This window comes from Microtus oregoni, unplaced genomic scaffold, assembly GCF_018167655.1.
Source record: "Microtus oregoni isolate MIOR12 unplaced genomic scaffold, Mior012 000005F_ref0000423, whole genome shotgun sequence".
NCBI lineage: Eukaryota > Metazoa > Chordata > Mammalia > Rodentia > Cricetidae > Microtus > Microtus oregoni.
The window spans coordinates 40983122-41004230 of NW_024543064.1; the positions used below are offsets into that span (position 1 = coordinate 40983122).

Below are 21109 nucleotides of genomic sequence, written 5' to 3' on the forward strand. Positions count from 1 at the left end.
GGCATGAGGAAGAAGCTGAGCGCGGAGGCAGTGGCTGAAGGAGCCTTCGGGCTCTGCTCAGGTGCGGGGGCCTGAGTGGGGAGCGGCTCCACCGCGCAGGCTGGCAGTGGGACGTGGTGCGCGGGAGGCACCCGCCTGGCCCGGCTCCGGGGGGGGGGGCGTGGTGCGGCGGCCGCGGGGGCGGAGAGGGGCCGGGGCGGCGGCACGGGCTCCCGGGAAGTGGGGCCTCGCCAAGCCCGGCGCCTTGGGCGCAGGCCCTCCCTCCCTCCCCGCGCCCGGCGGGACCCTGCGCCTGTGTCGGGAGAGGCCGGCGTGTCCGGCAGATGCAAGCGGGGCGGGGGCCGGGGGAGAGGCGGGGAGAGAGAACCCACAACAAAACTTGGCCTCGCTGTGCGCACAGCGCTACTCGAATGACAGGAGCCCGCGGCCGCGGAGCGCAGCGGACACCCGGGAGCCTGTTCCGCCCACGGCGCGGGCGCAGCAGCAGGTAAGGGCACGGGCGGACGGGTGGGCCGAGGGACCACGGGCCATGGGCCGCGCCCGGGCAGCCCACTCTGACTTCCCGCTCGGTGCCCATCGCTGCTGCCGGGGAGGGTCGCCGCATCCCTCCCTGTCCGGCGGACCCTGCGCAGGAGCACGATCAGGCACACACATAGCGCAGGGGGGCGACCCCTGAGGGATCAGGGGGGCAGAGGGAGCTTTTTCTACTCGATGCTAGAGTCTGATCCCACCCTTCGGGCTCCTCCCGCTGCGCACATCTGGAAAGAATCTGCGAGCGGATGGGGAGGGGAAGTGGAGGCACGCGGATGGGTGACAGGGACTGTGGGGGCAGGTGGAACTGGGAAGGGGTCCGGCCCTCTGCACTGAGAACTTGGGCCCAGGGCATCCCGCGACTTTCCACGTCAGTTCAGCAGGGGCTCCACCGAGTCCAACACAGACCTCTTTACAGACCAGCAAGCACAGCAGGCAGAAATCAATCTCTAGGGTGCGTGGACAGGTGAGGTGCACAGGCGAGCAAGGGTCTTGACCTTCGGTGCGGTCTAGCACAGTGCCATGCGCTCTGGCCACAACCCCACCGTCTGTGTAGGCAGCTACTACTTCCAGCAGGACAGAAAGGGACAAAGCGAAAAGCACTGTCGTTCTCAGGCGGGAATGGGGCGCGAAGGGCGTGGGGAGTTGGAATACCTGACCTGCAGTCAGGTGGAAGAAGGGGGTGGGGTCGGCTTGGGGCTCCTGTGCTGGGGCCTGGGTTGGAAGGCAGCTGCAGCCTAAGCAGTCAAGGCTAGGGCTAGGATGCAGGCGCGCAAGAGATGACAAAAGGATGAGCAGTAGCAACATGAGCATCTGCTGGAGAAGGTGAGACTGCGCTCTGCCAGGCACGAAGAGGCACCAGGGGTGTGAGCTGGGAGGACCGCTGGATGGGCCTTTCCTCTACCTCTCCCTTTCATCTTATGAAAGCCAAAATGATCAGCACACACACCTGGGAAGGGCCTGGGCTGCCCTGGGAAGCTCATCAATGGCTGGGCTGGGGCTTCTGCCTCCTACTGTATACTTTTGGAGCCCTGCCTCCTACTGTATACTCTAGGAGCCCTGGGCCCAGTCTTCAGTGTGCAAGGTAAGAAGTGTCAGATTCTGTGACTTTGTGCACCATGAGTGGGTACTTTTTGTCCCTTCTGTCTGAATCCTGGGTAGGAAGTGACACCTGTAGGCTTGGTGGGGTCACACACAGAGTGCTGATCACAACCTACTGGAATCCTGATGGCTCCCTATCACCAGCACTCTGGTATGGTGGCTGATGCCCTTGGCAACGTGTGTCTCCATCCCTAATTTCTATTCTTCATTTACCCTGCTTAAACACACACACCTCTTTCCTGTCCCTATGTCATACCCCACCCAGGCTGTCCATCTGCTTGGAGGGCTTTTCTTTCCCTATGTTCACCTGGGGAACTCCTACTTAGCCTTCAAGACCATCTCAGGGCTATGGGTGGAAGAAAAATGTCAGTTCTACTTTTAAAATTTATTCTATCTATCATCTATTTATCTATCTATCTATCTATCATCTACTTATCGATCTATCCTCTATCTCATCTATCTATCTATCTATCTATCTATCTATCTATCGTCTACCTATCGTTCTATCATCTATCTATCTATCGTCTACCTATCGATCTATCATCTATCTATCTATCTATCTATCTATCTATCTATCTATCTATACACATGCCATAGAACATGTGTGGAGGTCAGAGGACAACTTGCCAGAATTGGTTATCTCCTATGTGGGTCCAGGATTCCAACTCTGATCACCAGACTTGGAGGTAGGAGCCTTTACTGGCCAAGCCATCATGACCTTGTCTTTCTTCTTTTGTCTAAGACTCCCCACTCCACCCCCTGAGACAGGGTTTTCCCATGTAGCCCTGACTGTCCTGGAACTTGTTCTGTAGACTAAGGTGGCCTTGAACTCAGAGATCTACCCGTCTCTGCTTCCCGAGTGCTGGGATTAAAGCACATGCCACCACCGCCTGGTTATGACTTATTTTTAACTATGTGTCTGTGTGTGCAGGTGCTGGCAGAGGCCAGAGGTATCAGACCCCTGGAGCTGGGGTATAGGTGGTTGTAAGCCGTCCCAGTGAGTCCTGGGCTTAGATCTTCTGCAAGTGGAGTACTATTCTTAACAGGTGAGCCATCACTCCAGCTCCTGATTCTTATTTATGTTATTTTTATTATACTAGGTTATAAAATGGAGTCTGAACAGATGACATTGTATGTCTTTCTTCTCTGCCTTTCCATAAACTCATTCCACTCTCAGAATCAGGGGAGGCTCAGCCTAGTCTTGAAGGACAAATCTAAGACCTCTAGGGTAGGGCTGCTGAGGAGTCTGAGATTTTGGGGGTGGGTAATAGTTGGGGGAGGCATTTGTACTTGCATTTCCAGCTTGCAAATTAGGAACATAGTTTATGCCTATTCCTGGGCTTTCTCTTGCTCCAGCAAGCTATAGCTCAAAAAAGAGTAGGGGCTCAATGAGCCTGAATACAGGAGGTGATGCTGGGCTCCGAGCATCTGCTCCCAGCCGTGCTCATTCCTTCTGTCTGGCTCTGGAATCTAGTCCTTGCTGGAAAGCAAGTGAGTGGAAATCCCTGCACCAGCCCTTCAGCCTCTTTATCCCTCACACAGCCTTGCTCACTACCAGCCTTCCACAGCCTGTTCTCCTCCCATCAATAGCTCCTTATCTTCCAGAAACCAGGCGATACTCCGTGGCTAACCGTGGCTAACTTGTGTCCATTGCGCTTGCTTGTGTCGTTCCCAGTTACCACCTGCCATGACAGCCCAGGGAGCTTTGTGGCACTCTCGACATGGACTGTCTGGACCCCAGGCCTTCACACACACCGACCCTCTTTTGTTCTTGCCTGATGCTTGCCCATCAGAACGCCTAGTCTAGGCTTCACTTCCTCTAGGGAGACATCTATGACAAGGCTATGCTTTCTCTGAGCTTCTGTGAACGCTACACCTCACCCCTCAACTCCCGGGTGACTCAGTTTACCTGACTGTAAAGCTCATCAGTTTATCATCAGACTCTAAAGCAGCACTATTTAACAAACATGATGTTAGCCACAAATGCAGTGTCAAGTGTTCTAGAAGCCATGTTAAGGTGAGAGGCCAGAGAGATGGTTCAGTGAGTAAAAGCACCAGCTGTGCTAGCCCTGAACCCACAGGTGCAGAGGGACACACCTGTAATCCCAGCACTCCTATGGCAAAGTGGGAGGCAGAGGCAGGAGATTGTCTGGGCCCTGATGCCCAGCCAGCATGGAGTATGCAGTAGAGGCCTAAAACAGGAATGGAAGGAGAAGACACACTCCTGACCTCCACACGCTAACCCTGGTGTGCACATGCCTGCACACGCATGCACACGTGCGCGCACATACACACTCACATGTATGCTCACTCTCTCATATACACACTTGCTCATGTGTTCTCTCTCACACACGTACACATACACTTTAATTTTTATATTTATTTATTTATTACGGATTTTTGAGGCAAGGTTTTTTTCTGTGTGGTCCTGGTTATCCTGTCAAACTCACAGAGATTCGCCTGCCCCTGCTTCCCAAGTGCTGAGATTAAAGGTGTGCACCACTACCACCCAACCAATTTTTTTTTAATTTTTTTTTTTTTAAAGATAGGGTCTTACTATACATCCCTGTCTGTCCTAGAAATTGCTCTGTAGACCAGGCTGGCCTTGACCTCACAGAGCTCTGCCTGCCTCTGTCTCCCGAGTGCTGGAATTAAAGGCGTGTGCCATCGTGCCTGGCCCAAATAATTTTTTAAAAGTAAAATAAGACAGATAAATTTGCCGGGCAGTGGCAACTCTCTGTGAGTTTGAGGCCAGCTTGGTCTACAGAGTGAGTTCCAGGACAGGCTCCAAAGCTACACAGAGAAACCCTGTCTCAAAAAACAAAAACAAAACAAAAAAACAGATAAACTTAATTTTGTGGTAAAGCCTGTCTGAACATGGACTAACCACGCTTTAAGTGCTCCATAGCCACATGTGGTAGCCAGTGTCTACAGGAGGAGACAGGGCTTCATGAACCTCTCAGCCAGGAGCCTGCCCCAGACTTCCACAGAGGATCCAGCCTGGTGTGCTTGGCCCCCACAAGAGCAGCCTGGGGTAATGCAGAAGCCCCGGAGCTCAGTGCAGCCCCTTAACAGCTATTACACTGACTGATCCCCATGGGCCTCTGCCCTCTGATCTCTGAAGTAGTGAAGAAAACATTTTCAGTGTGGTTCAGAATGTTGATTTAAGTTATGTATTTGTGCAGATAAGCTTGTGGATTTTTATGGAGACCAGCCAAAGGTGAGGGAAGAAAGCCAGCCTGTCCAGTGAGTACCTTGTATATGCGAGGCCCAGCGCCTTTCCTGCATCCATCCCTGGCCTCCTGCTCTAAGTAAATTTGAGGCTTACTCCCCACCTCCCCAAGTCTGCTCTGGCCAGAAGACTGGGGAATCAGCTGTGGGGGAGGGGAAGCTGATGGTCTGTAGAGGTGTGGCGGGGTGGGGGGGGCGGAATGGAGGACCAGGCTGCTGCCAGTGCCATTCGTTTCTGCTCATTGATCTCTGGCACCTAAGAGCTGGGCATCTGCTGGGCTCCCTGGCTCTGCCAGACTAGTGGGCTGGGACTCAAGTAGGCTGTGTGAGTCGTATGGTCAAGATTCCTTAATTTAGCTGTTACCCTCTTCTTCCTATCCTTTCCCTGGGATGTCTTGTCTTCCAAGGGAAGACTGCCACCCAGATCTGAGTGGGTCATGGTTTATGGTATCATCCACTCTAGACAGGACGGGCATGTGACCTCTCTCATCTCTGTCTCCAGGGCCCAGGGCTAGTGCAGCAGTGGGAGTCAGGATGGCTAGTGGACTAGACATCTTCTGCAGCCCATCTAAGGCCGATGGGTTGGGACCAGCCAGACCACGAAGGCCAAGTGGGTTCTAGACATAGTGTCTTTGCGTTTTACTGCTGTGAAGAGACACCATGACCACGCCAACTCTTATAAAGGAAAACGTTTCGTTGGGGCTGGCTTACGGTTTAGAGGTTTAGTCCGTTATCATCATGGTGGAATATGGCAACATTCAGGCAGTCATGGTGCCGGAAAAGGAGCTGAGAATTCTACATCTGGATCCACAGGCAACAGGAGTGAGCTGTGCCACTGGGTGTAGATTGAGCATATATGAGACCTCAAAGCCTGCCCCCACGATGACATGCTTCTTTTTAGGCCACACCTACTCCAACAAGGCCACACCTCCTAATAGCGCCACTCCCTATGGGCCAAGCATTCAAACATATGAGTGGATGGGGGCCACACCTACTCAAACCACCACACATGGGATGGGGTGAAGAGGGGGTGCTAGAGTGGGTAATGAGGTGGTTAGGGGGCTGACCGTGCTATGGAGTAGAGTGGTGGTTCTCACTTGTGTGTTGAGACCCCTTTAGGGGGTCAAACAACCCTTGCACAAGGGTCACATATCAGATATCCTGCACATCAGGTGTTTGCATTATGACTCAGCAGCAAAATTACAGCGATGAAGTAGCAATGAAAATAGTTTTACGTCTGAGGGTTCACCACAACATGGAGGAACTGTGTTAAAGGTTAATACATTAGGGAGGCTGAGAAGCACTGGAGAGAGAACGGAAGGGAGAAATTCATGTTTATTCATTCGTTAAGCATTTACTGTGTGTCCCTCATTGACCTAGGGAGTGCCCACGGAGGACGCTTCTGTAATCATCTTTAGGACAGATAAGAAACTGAAGTTTAGACTGTTTCCAAACTGTCCAAAGTCACACACTGATCTCCACATCTCAGCCTCCAGCGTCACTGCCAACTTCCCAGGTTCCCTAATCCTGCAGAGATAGGCTCTGGTCAGACCCTTCTAGCTGCTGCATGGCTGCATTTCCCGAGGAGTGGTGGCTGGCTTGTGTACCGACCACTCCATTCTGGAGTGGAGCCTGAAGCCTGGACACTCACCTGTGCGCCACTCAATGGAACATGGTGTGGTGTAGCGTCATCTACGTAGCAACAGCTGCTCCTGTCCCCTAATGGGCATCAGATGCTCTGTGTCTCTTGCCATCCTCGGTCCTGATAGGACTGTGAATTTAGACAGCACCTGCCTGGTGCAGCGAGCGTGTGGTGGATCGGGGGAGGTGAGGCTTTGCCTGGGGTCTGTGATGCTGGGATCAGTGCCTCTCCCTGCAGCTCAACACATTGTGGAGACATTTCTGAGTCCTTGTGACACCCTGGCCTGCGGGACCATGGGGACAATGGTCGTCAAGTCACATCCTTAGCCTGTACCCATCCCTGCTGCCCTGGGTGGGGGTGGAGTGGTTATCTGCAGGGGCAGTGGTCGTGTGAGTGTGTCTAGCCCTGGTGAGGATGGCTGAGTGACTGATCATCAGGGGTGGGACTCATCGGGTCATAGGATGGCAGCAGCTTCGGTCACCTCTCTGTCTGACTTTGGGTGCACTCAGATGGTACCTACATGCAGAAAGTGATAGGTCTCAGTCTAGGGGCTGTGACTTTTAGTCACAACCCAAGCCAACTATCGCTAAGCCCTGGGGCAATCTCAGACTCTACCCATCCCCCACCCACCCCCATACACTGTACCTCTTCAGTTATTTCTTAGAAATTGCCGACCACACAAGAGAGGGGAAGCACATCTGGGGCAGAAGGAATAGTATGCGCTAAGGCCTGGAGGGAGGGAGCACTAAGTAGTCCCGTGTAACTCAGCTGGTGATAGAGAGGGAGTTGGAAGAGTCGGGGCAGAGTTCTGGGATCCTCCGTGGGAGCTAGAGCAGAGTGTCACACCCGCTAGGGCAGAGACAAAGGCTTGTCACACTGCCTAGGTCAGGACAGCAGGAGTTTCTGTGAAATAAGGGTGCAGATTCCTCTGGACCCAGGCTGGTGAGGGTTATAGGCGGTTTTGCAGCCCTGACTAAGGACAGGGCTTCATGGCCCTTCCATCACTACAGAGGAGACCCCCCCCCCATGAGAAAGGGTGGCAGTCACCGAGCTCTTGAGTGCCACTGTCTTAGTCTAGGGGGCCCTATCATGCCCTCCACTGGCCATAACTACATGCCCAACGTATGGGATCAGTGAGTCACCTGGCACCGAGGTGAGCCTGAGCCATTTCCCCCCCCCCCCCTCCCGCAGGCACCATGGCCAGCAGCAGGGGCCTACCACTCCTGCTGCTGTTGCCCCAGCTGCTCCTGGGCCCTGCCCTGGCTGTGAAGGCTCCTGTGTTTGGCCGAAGTGACCTCCACAGCCTGAGCCCTGAGGAGAATGAATTTGTGGAGGAAGGACAGCCTGTGCTAGTTCTGAGCCCCGAGGAGCTGGAGCCGGGTCCAGCCACCATCGACTGTCCCCGCGACTGTGCCTGCTCCCAGGAAGGTGTTGTAGACTGCGGTGGTATTGACCTGCGTGAGTTTCCAGGTGATCTGCCTGAGCACACCAACCATCTGTCCTTGCAGGTGAGGCTGTTGTTCCAGCTGCTACTCCCAGCTGCTAACTTCAAACCTTCAACATGGTAGTAAAACTCCCTTCTTACCCAGAATCTCCAATTTTCAGAGCACCCCCCCCCCCCCCCCCCCGCTTGGTTCAGAGTAGCAAGGCAGATCAGACTTGCAGAGTCCTGGTCCTACCCTTACGGTGCCAATGATGCCCTGGTTACAGAGGCCTGCTATATAGCCTGCTGGTTCGTGGAGGAGTCTAGGCTGTTCAGCTTGTAGAGTAAAAATGTCTCACCGTGGGCACAGAGTTGCCCAACAGTTGAATAGATAAGAAACCACTAACACCATTTCAGGACTAGGAAAGCCAGGACAAGGGGATCCAACTCCAAGAGGAAGTGGGCTCAGAGCATAGTGTGGGAGCACTGGCCCCTGCTGAGGCCCTCCTGACTAGATGGATGGACCCTGGTGCGTCTAGGGCAGTCCTAGGGGAGGGGCGAACTGTTACACTTTCCCTAGAGGAGATCCAGCAAAGGCAGAAGACCTGCCTGTGGTCACTCCGTGGGGCGGGGCTAGGCAGGCTGTCGGCCAATGAGAGGAAAGAACGAACTGAAGACAGTTCTTAATAGGTTCATTTTCTCACCCATTCGCACACAGACTGTCATGGACCTGCTGTGGGTGTCTCTGGTTCTGTGTGGGGTGTTGGGTGTTGGGAAGGGCATGGTTCCACTCTGACTTAAGTGCTCACAGTATGTGGGTGAGACAGACAGACCAATGAGTAGACAAAAACGTCAAACAGCGATAAAAGGCTTAGCCAGGCAGCGGCGGCCCACACCTTCATCCCAGCACTCGGGAGGCAGAGGCAGGCAGATATCCGAGTTTGAGGCCAGCCTGGTCTACAAAGTGTAGCCAGAGTTACACAGAAAAACCATGTCTTGAAAACAAGGAAGGAGGGAGGGAGGGAGGAAGGGAGGGAGGAAGAGAGAGAGAGAGAGAGAGAGAATTTGCCCTATGGGGTCCAGACCAGGCTCTTCATTCCACCCAGGAGAGTTTTCCAGGTGTGGTCAGATCAGAAACCTAGTACCCAAGGGGAGTGGGGACTGTATAACAAAGAAGGGGAGCTAAGTGGCTTCTGTTCAGGGACAGCCCCCACCCCCCATCTCCCCACAGAACAACCAGCTGGAGAAGATCTACCCCGAGGAGCTGGCTAGGCTGCAGCGGTTGGAGACACTCAACCTTCAGAACAACCGCCTGACCTCCCGAGGTGAGGGGACATCTCCGGAGCTGGGACACCTGCTCAGGGGCCTGGGACACGGTGTGTGTGTGTGTGTGTCTCAGAGGCTTGAGAGGAATGGTGGCCGAGGAAAAAACTCATCTTGGAGAGCCTGGGGTGAAGGGGAGCCAGGCTTCGGCTGGGCTGCAGGGGTGCTCTCTGATGTTATCCTCACCCTGCTGGGGGTGTCTGGGACCCAGGAGGTAGGACTTCGGGCTCCTGGGGCCTTGTCAGCAACTCTGCAAGTTGTCTTTTCTCCCCGAAGACCAAGTAAAATACATAATTGGGATAGAACTTTCAGGAAACAGAGTGGAAGGGGAGAAGAAAACCCTAATCCCGCCACTTCGAATTAATCAATATTAAGATTTGGTACTCTCCCTTCCCCGTTTTAAAAGAAAGCAGCTTTATTGAGATGTAATTTATGTACTATAAGTGACCTGGTTTAAAAGTCCACTCCAATCTGGTATGTTTCAGCGAGTTTACGCAGTGTACAGCCGCCTCTGTGATCTGCAGTCCTTCATCCTAGGTTTTAAAGCCACTACTGAGCTCCTGCGATCGCTGCGGCGCCTGATTTGTTTCACCTAGCAGCTTCTCTCTCGCACTGTTGCAGGAGCTCTATCTGGCTGTCACGTCACACCCAGCAGGGTATTCCATGGAGAGATGGCCCGGCCGTGGCTTATATAACTGTTCCTTCTCCTTTGACTTGGGCCCGTCCCAGCATCTGGGGGTCCTGGAATGGGAACTGGATGTCAGAGGCCAGCACATGGCTGGAGAGGGGCCAGTCTAACTGGTCTCCTCACAAGCCAGCTGTCAGAGGGGACCAGGGGTGAGGCCTACCCCTACACAGAGCCTATCCCAGCTTGGCTGCACCTGCCTATAGGTGGGGCTGAGGTTGAAGGGGGGCTCTGACCCCTTGTGCAGCCATCCCCAGGGGAGCACTCCTTCTGGCTTCAAAGGGTTAAGCTAGGTCACTCAATACCCAGCAAGCACTTAGCTGCTTCCTTCTCTGCTTGGGCCACATCAGGAGAAGAGAGAACACAGGATAAACACAAACTGGTGGGGAAGGGAGGGAGTTGCCTAGCAAGTGGGTGGTTCGCCTGCTCCCCTGCAGTTTATCCTTCATCCAGGGCTCTGACCTGTCCTTTAAAGGGCTCCCAGAGGAAGCATTTGAGCGTCTGACGAGTCTCAATTACCTGTACCTGGCCAACAACAAGGTGAGGGTCATGGAGGGTGGGCGGGCTTCCTGGGGGTAGGTGGGCTTCCCTGCGCTCTTGGCTCTCTTTTCCCTTGCTTTCTGTGATTGTCCCCCAGTGCCCTTTCCAGCTTGACTTCTTGGTCCTTGTTGTCATGGCTGTTGAGAAGGGGACGCTTGCCATCCCCTATAAGCTAGAGCGTGTCTGTTGATGAAGCAGCCAAGGTCTCCAGCACGGATGGGTGGAGGGAGAACCCAGCTTGTCACACAGGCCCTTGAGCAGAGCAATGAAGGGCTGGAAGATTCCAGCCTGGGCCCAGGGGAAGTCTGTACAGCTGAGGTGGCATGCTTCTGTTCTCCCCAGTACTCAGGGCTGGGGTAGGAGCATTGAAGTCGGGGAATTTGAGACAAGCATGGACACGAGGAGACTTGTTTCAAAATGTGTAGAAGTAAATAATAAACAGAAAGACAGAAAGGCTGGCAGGAGCGGAGCTGGCCTTCCCTTTGTCCAGAGCAACTTTTCAATCACACTCCTCCTTCTGACCTCTAACCCCTTCCCAGGAGCCCAGGAGCCCAGGAGTGTGGGGTCAGGTGCAAAGGGCTATGGGAACTGGGCACATTTGTTTTATCAAAAGATGGAACGTTCGAAACATCAGAAGTTTCTACATTAGGGAAGTGGCTTTGGTGTCAGGGAAGAACCCAGGGACGGGAACAGATAAGCACCCAGTGGCAGGGCCCAGAACTAGCCTCTATTGGTCTTTCTGTCGGCTCTTTCCTTTCCAGCTCACCTTGGCACCCCGATTCCTGCCAAACGCCCTGATCAGTGTGGACTTTGCTGCCAATTATCTCACTAAGATCTATGGACTCACCTTTGGCCAAAAGCCAAATCTGAGGTTAGAAGTCAGATTTGGGTGTGGGAATGAATGCATATCGGGTGAGTTGGAGGGTTTGGGGGAAGCTGAGACAAAGAAGGGACCCAGGCAGGCCCTGAGAAGGGGCCTTCTGTGCTGTGCTGTGTGTGGGCTACAGGCTGTGCTCAGGGCTGGTGGAGGAACAGCCAGGGCCTAGAGGATCAGAGGATCAGGATCCAGAAAGCTGAGACCTGATGGATGAGGAGGCCTCTGTGCAGTAGATGAGGAATGAGCTTATGCATGGGAATGGTGGGGTCTGGGAGGGAAGAGCAGCTTCCGGCCAGCAACGCTGCCCTTCTTTGAACTTGATTAAGGGGTGTGACCATTCCTGGGACCCCCACACTAAACTTCAGATGAAGGAGTCTGGGCTGGGACCAGGAAGTCCTGTTTCTGCCACTAAAATTTATGTGGTGACTTCTGGCAGGGTGCCGAGCCTTTTGGTCGCTGTCCCTGACCATATAGGGGGTTCTGAAGCCCTTTAACTCTGCATCCCCGGGTTAAGATGGTAGAAAAGTACCCTAGGCCCTGATCTCGTCTTGGGTAAGGTACACAGCAAAGCTGGCCTAGGGCCGGGGATTCCAGGTGGGGTGAGGACTGCACCTCAACCCCACAGGTCTGTATACCTGCACAATAACAAGCTAGCAGATGCCGGGCTGCCGGACAACATGTTCAACGGCTCCAGCAACGTCGAGATCCTCATCCTGTCCAGCAACTTCCTGCGCCACGTGCCCAAGCACCTGCCACCTGCCCTGTACAAGTTGCATCTCAAGGTGGGGAGCAGAGACGGCAGATGTGGGGTAGAAGCAGACCTGTGGCCCACAGAGACCAACTGAGGGAGAAGCATGGCCCAGTTGGGTATGGGGATGCTGAGTGAGACTGAGAGTCCCGTGCAAGAGTATTAGCTACCTAGGGGAACAGACAGCTATATCTGGGCACCTGACCATCAGTGTGGGTTTGAGGGGGTCTATCAGCACACCCAGATGCTGCAGGTATGGCTCCCCTCTTGCTGGCCCCCAGGCTTCTCTGTGCACCTCATCCTGTGCCAGGACCCAGGCCTCTTACTTTACCCCCTCCCTGCCTTTCCTTCTAGAACAATAAGCTAGAGAAGATCCCCCCTGGGGCCTTCAGTGAGCTGAGCAACCTCCGGGAGCTGTACCTGCAAAACAACTACCTGACCGACGAAGGCCTGGACAATGAGACCTTCTGGTGGGTCCTTGTATCACCACATCTTCCTTATCACCAGCTGGGCATGGCCATGTGTCTACTTTCCTTGGCTGCTTTCCCTGGAGAAGAAACTTTGGGGCTTGTGTCTTTTGCCATTTCTGTCTCTGGGAACAAGTATAGATAAGGCCTGCTGAGACAACAGATGTGGGATGTGGGCTCCTGCTTAGCATCTCAGTCCCCTCCTTTCTCCAGGAAGCTCTCGAGCCTGGAGTACCTGGACCTGTCCAGCAACAACTTGTCACGGGTCCCAGCGGGCCTTCCCCGCAGCCTGGTCCTGCTGCACCTGGAGAAGAACGCCATCCAGAGCGTCGACGCTGACGTGCTGACACCCATCCGCAGCCTTGAGTACCTGCTGCTGCACAGCAACCAGCTGCGGGCCGAGGGCATCCACCCGCTGGCCTTCCAGGGCCTCAAGCGGCTGCACACGGTGCACCTGTACAATAACGCGCTGGAGCGGGTGCCCAGTGGCCTGCCCCGCCGAGTTCGCACCCTCATGATCCTGCACAACCAGATCACGGGCATCGGCCGCGAGGACTTCGCCACCACCTACTTCCTGGAAGAGCTCAACCTCAGCTACAACCGCATCACCAGCCCACAGATGCACCGGGATGCCTTCCGCAAGCTGCGCCTGCTGCGCTCCCTTGACCTGTCTGGCAATCGCCTGCAAACCCTGCCTCCGGGCCTGCCTAGAAATGTACACGTGCTGAAGGTCAAGAGGAATGAGTTGGCTGCCCTGGCACGCGGGGCGCTAGCTGGCATGGCCCAGTTACGGGAACTCTACCTCACAGGCAATCGACTGCGGAGCCGGGCCCTGGGACCCCGGGCCTGGGTGGACCTTGCTGGTCTGCAGGTACTAAAGGACTTGGCCACATGGGGGCACTGGGAGGAGAGAGGATGGTGGACCTACTGTGATGGCTGCCCTGAACTTACTCAGCTGCGGGGATGAGGGACAGCTGTGCCAGGCGCTAGGTTCCTGTGGGTTAGCCAGACTGAACTAATTCACATTTAGATACCTGCTGGGGAGGCTGACCTCAGGGTAGGAGGGTTGTGACCATGCATTCCAACCTACTTATAGGTTCAAAAGCAAATGGCAGAGCGAGCACAGGAGCCTGTGTCTGGGGTGGCCGGGCCAGGTCACCACAGGCAGACCTAGGCTTGAGAAGGGTGGTAGAGGTGAGAGATAGTCATGGCTTCAGGTCAGGGTCCCTAGCTCAGGAGGACTAGGGGGCAATTTGGGCAACATGGTCCCATGGTCCTGAAGTACAGAGCAGGTGCTTGCAGAAGACTGGGCCTTGACGCTGGAGGTTGGGGCGCTGTCATTGATCTTACCAGTCAGCCACGGGGCAGGATGGGAGAGCGGCTCAAGGCACTCTGGGCCAACTAATGGAAATGGCTGCTGTGGCTGTGCAGGGTATTCCCAAGGTCAAACCTCTTTGGGGACGAGAAGACCCTCCCATGTGAGGGGAGCAGCGAGCAGGTGGAATTCATCAGAGCCCTAAAGAGGGGCCAGGCCTGCTACAGCGCTCTTCTCCTCCCAGAAATATTCTTCATGACAGAGGCTGAGAACCTCCACACTGTCCCCCTCCCTCAGACCTCCTCAGGGCCTGGTCTGTAGATGCCACTTCTGAGGTCTCTTTCTGCACTGTTTTCTTTATAAGCTTCATCGGCCAGGCCTTGGGTCCTGTAGGTTGTCAGTAGCCTATGTTCTGGGTAGAAGGAGAGGCCCACGCTTTAGCTCCTCCCTCAGTTCCAGCTCTCCACTTAGGCTGCTTATGCCCCAGGCCAATCCTCCCCATTTCTGCACTGGACCTCACCTTCCTAGGGTCTCACCACTCCCCTAATTGAATAGCATCTGCACTCCTATCCAAGTCTTCTGGAGCTCCCCGCTTCCTCGAGGTCCCAGGCCAGATTCCCTGCTATGGTTTTCAAGGCTCCCCCTGCCCCTGCTCAGGCACACATCAGTTCTTCTGTGGGGAGCACTCTGCCTGCTCTCTTTCCTGGAAACATCTTATCAGTTAGCAGGGACAGGCAGGTCAGACACCTCCCCGAGCCTCAGCCTGGGTATCTGGAGAGTGAGCAGGGACTCTCCCTCACACTGTGGGTCTTTTGACAGCAACTGCTGCTTTTTCCTCAAATCCACCCTCTGCTAATGCCCTGGAAAGCACTTCCTGGCTCCAGGCTGGATGAGGCCTTTCCCTGCTCCCTCCTTACAGCCAGGCCCGGGGCTTGTTTAATCAGGCGCTGGTCCATCTACACAGCCTGTCTGTCTTCCTGAGGGTGGAGATGGTGTCTCAGGGAGTCCATGTCCCCAGCACCCATGGGCACCAACCATCTCTGGAATGAATGAGGGAGTGGTGAAGCCAAGAGTGGGAAGGGTGCCCACGGCTGTGAAGACAAAACGGGAAATAAGAAGCCCTGTGGGCAGAGGAGGTGACAGAGCTGGAAATTTTGGGTTTCGTTGCAATCCTGATGCTGACTCACGAAGCTGTGTGGGATCTGGGCAATGACCCCGAGTCCCAGCCTCTTGGGGTGATGAAGGAGCTTCAAGAGCATGAAGTCCCATCGTCGGCAGCACTAGTGTGGGTCTGAAGAAGGTGCATGGGCACTCAGAGGGGCAGCAAGGGTGGGCACAGTGCAGTGTGTGCCAGGTCCCCTGCTCCACTTCCCTGGCTATAGCTCCTGGGCTCCAGGCACGAGGTGACTCTGAGCCTGCCCAGCCTGGGGCCTGCTTGTTGTGACAGGGTTTCTACAAGTCTTGTGCCCACTCTCTTGGCCCCTGTACATGCGACCTGCACATGTTGATCCTGACGTGTCTAGTCCGATGGAAGTGACAGGTGGATTAAAGGGGAAAGGCTAGGATTATGATACGCAGCCACTGGGGTTCTCATTAGATATAGTTAGTCTGTGGCTTGGTGGGAGCCTGTAAACTGTTAAGTGCTCTGCACAGGTGGGAGTCCTTGATCCCCTGCTCGCCTCTGCAGCTGCTGGACATCGCTGGGAACCAGCTGACAGAGATCCCCCAGGGGCTGCCCCCGTCCCTTGAGTACCTGTACCTGCAGAATAACAAGATCAGTTCCGTTCCTGCCAATGCCTTCGACTCGACCCCCAACCTCAAGGGGATCTTTCTCAGGTAGGAGTCCCTGAAGCCTCCTTTGCCCCTCCCCTCCCCCACCCCGTTGCACCCCCCACCACCACCACACATCTAACAATATATGGGCAGTTGAGGTGGCTTGCAGGTAGAGTGTGAGCACAGCTCTGCAGGCCTGCGATGGCTCATAGGTCTCTTAGCGGGCATCAGGCACGTTGATGACTAGTGTAGGGTGTTGCTGTTTGTCATGGGCATGAGAGGAGGCCCAGGGAGCATCTTGCTAGGACAGTTGTGTTCACAGCCAGCCACGTGGGACTCAGGTGTCAGACCAAGAACAACAGATGCCTAGTTCCCACTGGACTCTGGGGTTAGAACTTCAGGGAACTCAGACCCCACAGTCTATGGCTTCTTCTCAACCCCTCCCACACCTCAACTCGACCCCCCTCACCTTGCCAAAATCAGAGAGGAGACAGAACAGAAGACAGCAGAAGGTCCAGGGTGGTGGCACTGGTGTGGTGTGTCTTGGGTTTCTGAGCAGCGCTGAGGCACCGTTGGGTCTAAAGTCAGGACTGAGTACTCTTACCAGCTCAGCTATGGCCTTGCCTGTGTGCCAGGCAGATCTTGGGGTTGGTGCCAGAGGGCAGCAGAGGCCACTCTCTGGCTGCCACTCTATCCCTGAAGTAGGTGTATGTATAGTGGGGGACTTCTCTGCCTCGCAGGTGACAGTCCCAGCCGTCCCCTTCCTCTAAGCTCTCAGCACCGTAAAAGGTCTACTTGCCACGGTGTGCCTTGCAGCTTGGCTCCCCACCTTTACAACTTGCTGTCCCATGTCCTAGACACCTTTCTGCCCTCTTCCCTTTTGAGCTGGGCAGGCATAAGGGCATCAGCCCGAGCACCTGACACTGACCCCTGGACCGCTGCTCAGGTTCAACAAGCTGGCTGTGGGCTCCGTGGTGGAAAGCGCCTTCCGGAGGCTGAAACACCTGCAGGTCTTGGACATTGAGGGCAACTTTGAGTTTGGTGACGTTTCCAAGGACCGGGGCCACATAGATGAGGAAGAAGAAGAGGAGGAGGAGGAAGAGGAGGAGGAAGAGGAGACAGGATCGTAACGGAGTGACATATATCTGACCCAGGTGGGTGGTCTCTGTGTCAACTTCACCCTGTCCTCTATTCTATCCCTTCATTTTGAAAACCTGTCAGTTCGTTTTGCATGTAGGATTGCACCATGGGAGAGGTTGGTGTGTGTGGCATAGTGCCCATGGAAGCCAGTCTGTGCCCAAGGCATTCTAACAGGGGGATGAGTACGGTACTGGGAGATAGCCTGGGGTGCAGAGACTCCCACGTCTGGGGCTCAGGGGCGAGGCCTGAGCTGGAGATGGGAGGTAGTTGCTGTAGGCCTTGAGATAGGTATAGACACTGAGGGAGTTAGAAGAGCTTGTCCAGGACAGAGAGGGAGAGGGTAGCCATAGACAGTTAACGTACAGGGAGTTTGCACACACTCATGTGTGCATGTGTGCATGCTTTCCTCCAGGACACAATCACAGGCAATAACAGGTACATATCTGTGTGAACAAGTGTGCATAGAGGTGTCTCTATAGGTACCCATTCGCACAGGCTTACATGTAGACACACATATACACACATACCTAGTACTTGCATGGATTTCTCTAGAAGCAGGAGACTCGAGCTGTTTCAGTGCAAAGAGCTCAAGGAAGGTGGTCTCTGCTGAGCCTAAATGGATGTGTCTACACAGTCCTGCGACTTCCTAGGGAACCCCCGAGAGAGAGGCAGGGGTGGAGAGAATGTCTGGGAAGTCAATGACTATATCTGCTCTGGGGTAGCAGGAGCGGAGTGGGAAGTAGAGGGAGGCCATGTAAAGCTTGCGAAGCCCACTCTGCTCGGTGTTCCTCTTGGCACAGGTGACATGAATGCTCGTGGGATATGCCGTGGAGGGAGGGCGGTGCAGGGAGGGGAGCGGGTATGATGGCTACGGTAGGGGTTTCAGAAGACTGTAACTGTCCCACTGTGGAAGGAGGGCCATGGAGCTGAGTGGCTGCAGTCACAGGCTGGCTAGTGGCTTAGTGGCTGGATCTGAAGTCACATCAGCCCGAGACCATCCGCTTTCTGTCCATGCAGTGGAAGATGCCAAGCAGGGATTTGGATTCATCCATGGCTGCCTTTTTGGTTAGGGTTGTGGGGCCAGAAAGACAAGGAACAAGGAAATGGGATATTAACAGTCTCTGTCCTGGGGGCCAGACTTGGTGAGGAGGGGCAGGTGGAAGTGTTGTAGCAGAGATGTGGGGTGGGGGTTGCTGAAACCTGGGCAGGTGATAGGGAGTGTCCCGGCAGAGAGCAGTGGTCAGGGGGGATAGCTAAGGTTCCTTAGGACTTCAGAGAATGTATTAGGGGCTGTGAAGTCAGGGTGTGGCCATAGGAGGAGGCTGCTGGTCATGGCCACAGTTAGGATGCTGACTTGAAGTAGGGCTTGGAGCTGAGAGGAACTAGTGGTGGGGGGTTATTGATGGGGGTGACAGCTGTGAGGATGGATGATGGGGACAGGGCATACCTATGACAGAAAGCATGGCAGGGTTGTAAGCATAGGGGGGCAGATCCAGCTACCAGGGACAGCTATGGAAGTAGAGTCCTTGTCCTAAGGTACCATCCTTAAAAGTCAGGGGTCAGCAGGAAAGGATAATTGCTATCCCACGAGGACTCTCTGGGGTTAAGGAGAATCTTCCCCCTTTGTGGAATGTTGGCCATAGCCAAGCCAACCGAGTGGAATGCTGGGAGAAGTCCCAGAGAGTTCTGGATTCGAGCAGGGCACCTCCCCATCCCCACTCACAGTAGTCTAGCTTCCAATCCCCGCCTCCCCCCCGTTCCCCTGGTTCATTTCATCCAAAGCTGTTTGGAGCTAGCCCTGACTCTGCAACGTGTTCCACAGGACGATGGACCACCGGACTCCTTCTGCAGCCCAGACCTGTGCCCCACGAGTGTCCCCTTCTGACATACCCAACGCTGAGCCCAAGGGGCATCCGAATGCCACAGGCTGAACACAATCTCCTGTCCCACTCCTTCCTGTAATATGCCACACAATCAGACACAAGCAGATACCACACCCCCAGCCTGGCCACACAGACACACAGATAGCCAGCTGCACATGACCCTCCAGACTGGCTGTCTTCACAGTCCCACACCAACACACACACACGTACACACACACACACACACACACCATACACCCTGACCTCTGAGTCCACACTGGCCTGGTACACTCAGGCAACTGCTCTCTCCCCAATTTACATAAAGAGTGACCTATGCCACCGAAAGTTCCTGCTTCTGGCCAGCTCTGGCCGTTAACAGTTGGCCATGTGCCTTGTCCTCTGTTGTCTCTCCCTTGGAGACTCCGGTTGTCTCCTTGTTCATGGCCAGGTGCTTTCTCCCTCTGAGACTCACAAAAGCTGGCTTTTGTTTTGTGCCTTCCCTCTGGGGATGCGAACCTTCTAACTTCTACCATGGCCTCACCCCCTCCCCAGGTGCTGGGGCAGTCCCACCACAGGGAGCCCCTTTTTGCTGTGCCCTGGCAGGCCACAGGCACTTTCTGAGGACATTCTCAAGAAGGAGGGGGAGGGAAAGGAGGCAGCTGTGCTTGGTGGGGGTTGGGGGTGGCAGCTGCGTTGGTCTTCAGTTCTGCAGGAAAGTTCTGGGTACCTTTGGTTTTGTTTAAGAAGGAAAATATATAAAGATAAAAGTCTCAAAGCTGATTTTTCCTGTTACAGAAAAACTAATATAAAGTATTACCCCTGCCCTCGCAGCCATGTTGTGTCTGAGTGTGCTTCCCTCAGGAGCTGGACTGGCCTCTGCTCAGGGTGGGCGAGAGATCCAACAAGCAATACCCCTGACCAGCAAGACTGAAGGCCAGGGCTAGGCCTGAGGGGCCCCCACGGGAGCGGGGCCGAGAGAGGAGGGATAGGACATAGCAAGGCGGGAAGGCTTGGCACATGCACTCTCAGGGGGTGGAAATCTGCTTTTAGAGTCAGACAGGGCACAGGCCTGTCCATTCCCCCTGCTCCCCCAAGCTGAGCCCCCAGGCAGAGGATCCACCTGAAGAGTCACCTTCGTCATCTTTGCATGGAGGTGGTGTTGCTGGGGTTCCTGATGTGGTCTGTGCTGGTCACAGGTAGGGAAGAGGCAGAAGACAGGTCTGAGAGCTCGTGTAGAGCTGACATTGAGGCCAGTCTCTTTAAGCATTCCCAGGGAAGAGGTGAGAGACATGTCCAATATGCCACCCCACTGTGGCATATTGGCTTGGACAGAAAGCTGTAGGGAGGCTGTACCTAGCTGCCATTTAGAGCTCGGTGACTATATAGGGATCTTCTGAACTGGAGGTGTGTGGGTACAAGCCTGTCAAGTTCATCAAAATACAGATTCCTGCTTGTGGCTAGCCGGGCAAGGCAGCTGATTCCTCAAAGACCTTAAGAGGTGACTCGGGGAAGGTCAAATGAACCCATCTACGTGAAGGGAAAAGTAACTGGCTGGACAGCTGCTCTGTCTCAGGCGATCAGGAGTCAACTGTGGAAAGACAGCTAGGCAGACCCATGAGAGGACCACAAAAAGTGGGAAGGTGTGTACTTGGAGCTGAGGTCCTTCCTGGGTCTTTACACTCAGGGGAGGAAGGTAGAGTTCAAGGGTGAGGGTCCTGACCCTTGAGTGACCTTGGGGAGGCCTGTCTCCTCCCTTGGTCCCAGTGTCCTCTTGGGCCTGGTATACTATCCCTCCAGACCCCAGAGTTATACCTCGCTACCCCACACTTAACTCCAATCCCAGCTACAACAGATTGTGTGGCCAGCACCCTTCTCTGTGCCTTAGGCTTTTGAACTAGGTCTTTCTCTAAGGCAAAGTGTTAGCTACCAAGGGCAGGCTTTGACTGAGATTTTCCTTTTCTGGGGTCTGATTACAGAACCAGAGCCCAGACAAGGTTAATCAAGGTAAGGAGGTCTGAACATAACTGTCTTGGGAAAGGCCCAATCAGGCCTACTGAGGTGGCCTGGGTGGGCTTGTTTATACCTGTCTCCCACAGGTGATGGCTCATACAGGCCTGTCCTCACTGTGGCCACCAGGACTGGCTGATCTGTGCCCTGTCAGCTTGCGTTAGCTCAACAAAGAAGGTCTGCCTAAAAGTCTGGTCTCAACTAGAGAGTATAGCTCAGGCCTTATCATCCCAGCATTTGGAAAGGCATGGGCAGGAGAGTGGCTACTAACACAGTCTACATAATAGGTGGCCAGTACTGCATAACAAGACCCTGTCCCAAAACAAAACACCACCAGCACACAGTCTGTTATATCCACAAGACTTGAAAAAACAAGCACTTTTATTTATCACGTTATTGCAAACATAGAAGGGACAAATAACTCCCATTCCTCTTTGCCACACA

The 21109-nt window shown here is 54.5% G+C and overlaps 1 protein-coding gene across 5 annotated transcripts; it reads left to right on the forward strand.

Annotated features, from left to right (window-relative positions):
- The first annotated feature begins 6 nt into the window (after nucleotides 1–6).
- Podn (podocan) lies at nucleotides 7–19473 on the forward strand. 5 transcript variants are annotated; one of them, XM_041651125.1, is made up of 14 exons: nucleotides 7–61; nucleotides 401–487; nucleotides 2564–2678; nucleotides 4818–4878; nucleotides 7697–8013; nucleotides 9160–9253; nucleotides 10412–10476; nucleotides 11238–11347; nucleotides 11979–12135; nucleotides 12456–12571; nucleotides 12782–13439; nucleotides 15571–15719; nucleotides 16603–16810; nucleotides 18619–19473. In XM_041651125.1, the coding sequence occupies exons 5-13, from the start codon at nucleotides 7702–7704 to the stop codon at nucleotides 16784–16786; spliced, it is 1845 nt and encodes a 614-aa protein (XP_041507059.1). In that variant the 5' UTR covers nucleotides 7–61; nucleotides 401–487; nucleotides 2564–2678; nucleotides 4818–4878; nucleotides 7697–7701; the 3' UTR covers nucleotides 16787–16810; nucleotides 18619–19473. The 5 variants fall into 5 exon arrangements, 4 of the variants coding, with proteins under 4 accessions (XP_041507059.1, XP_041507062.1, XP_041507061.1 ...); XM_041651128.1 differs by having other exon boundaries at nucleotides 4818–4852; XR_005974307.1 differs by lacking the exon at nucleotides 18619–19473 and having other exon boundaries at nucleotides 15537–15719; nucleotides 16603–16736.
- Nucleotides 19474–21109: the final 1636 nt, after the last annotated feature.

What these genes read in the sequence shown, in the direction of transcription:
- Podn (XM_041651125.1), top strand. Translation starts at nt 7,702, where the DNA reads ATGGCCAGCAGCAGGGGCCTACCACTCCTGCTGCTGTTGCCCCAGCTG. An exon ending in GGCCAAAAGCCAAATCTGAG is followed by an intron (nt 11,348 to 11,978) that starts GTTAGAAGTCAG and finishes TCAACCCCACAG; the next exon opens with GTCTGTATACCTGCACAATA. An exon ending in TGTACAAGTTGCATCTCAAG is followed by an intron (nt 12,136 to 12,455) that starts GTGGGGAGCAGA and finishes CTTTCCTTCTAG; the next exon opens with AACAATAAGCTAGAGAAGAT.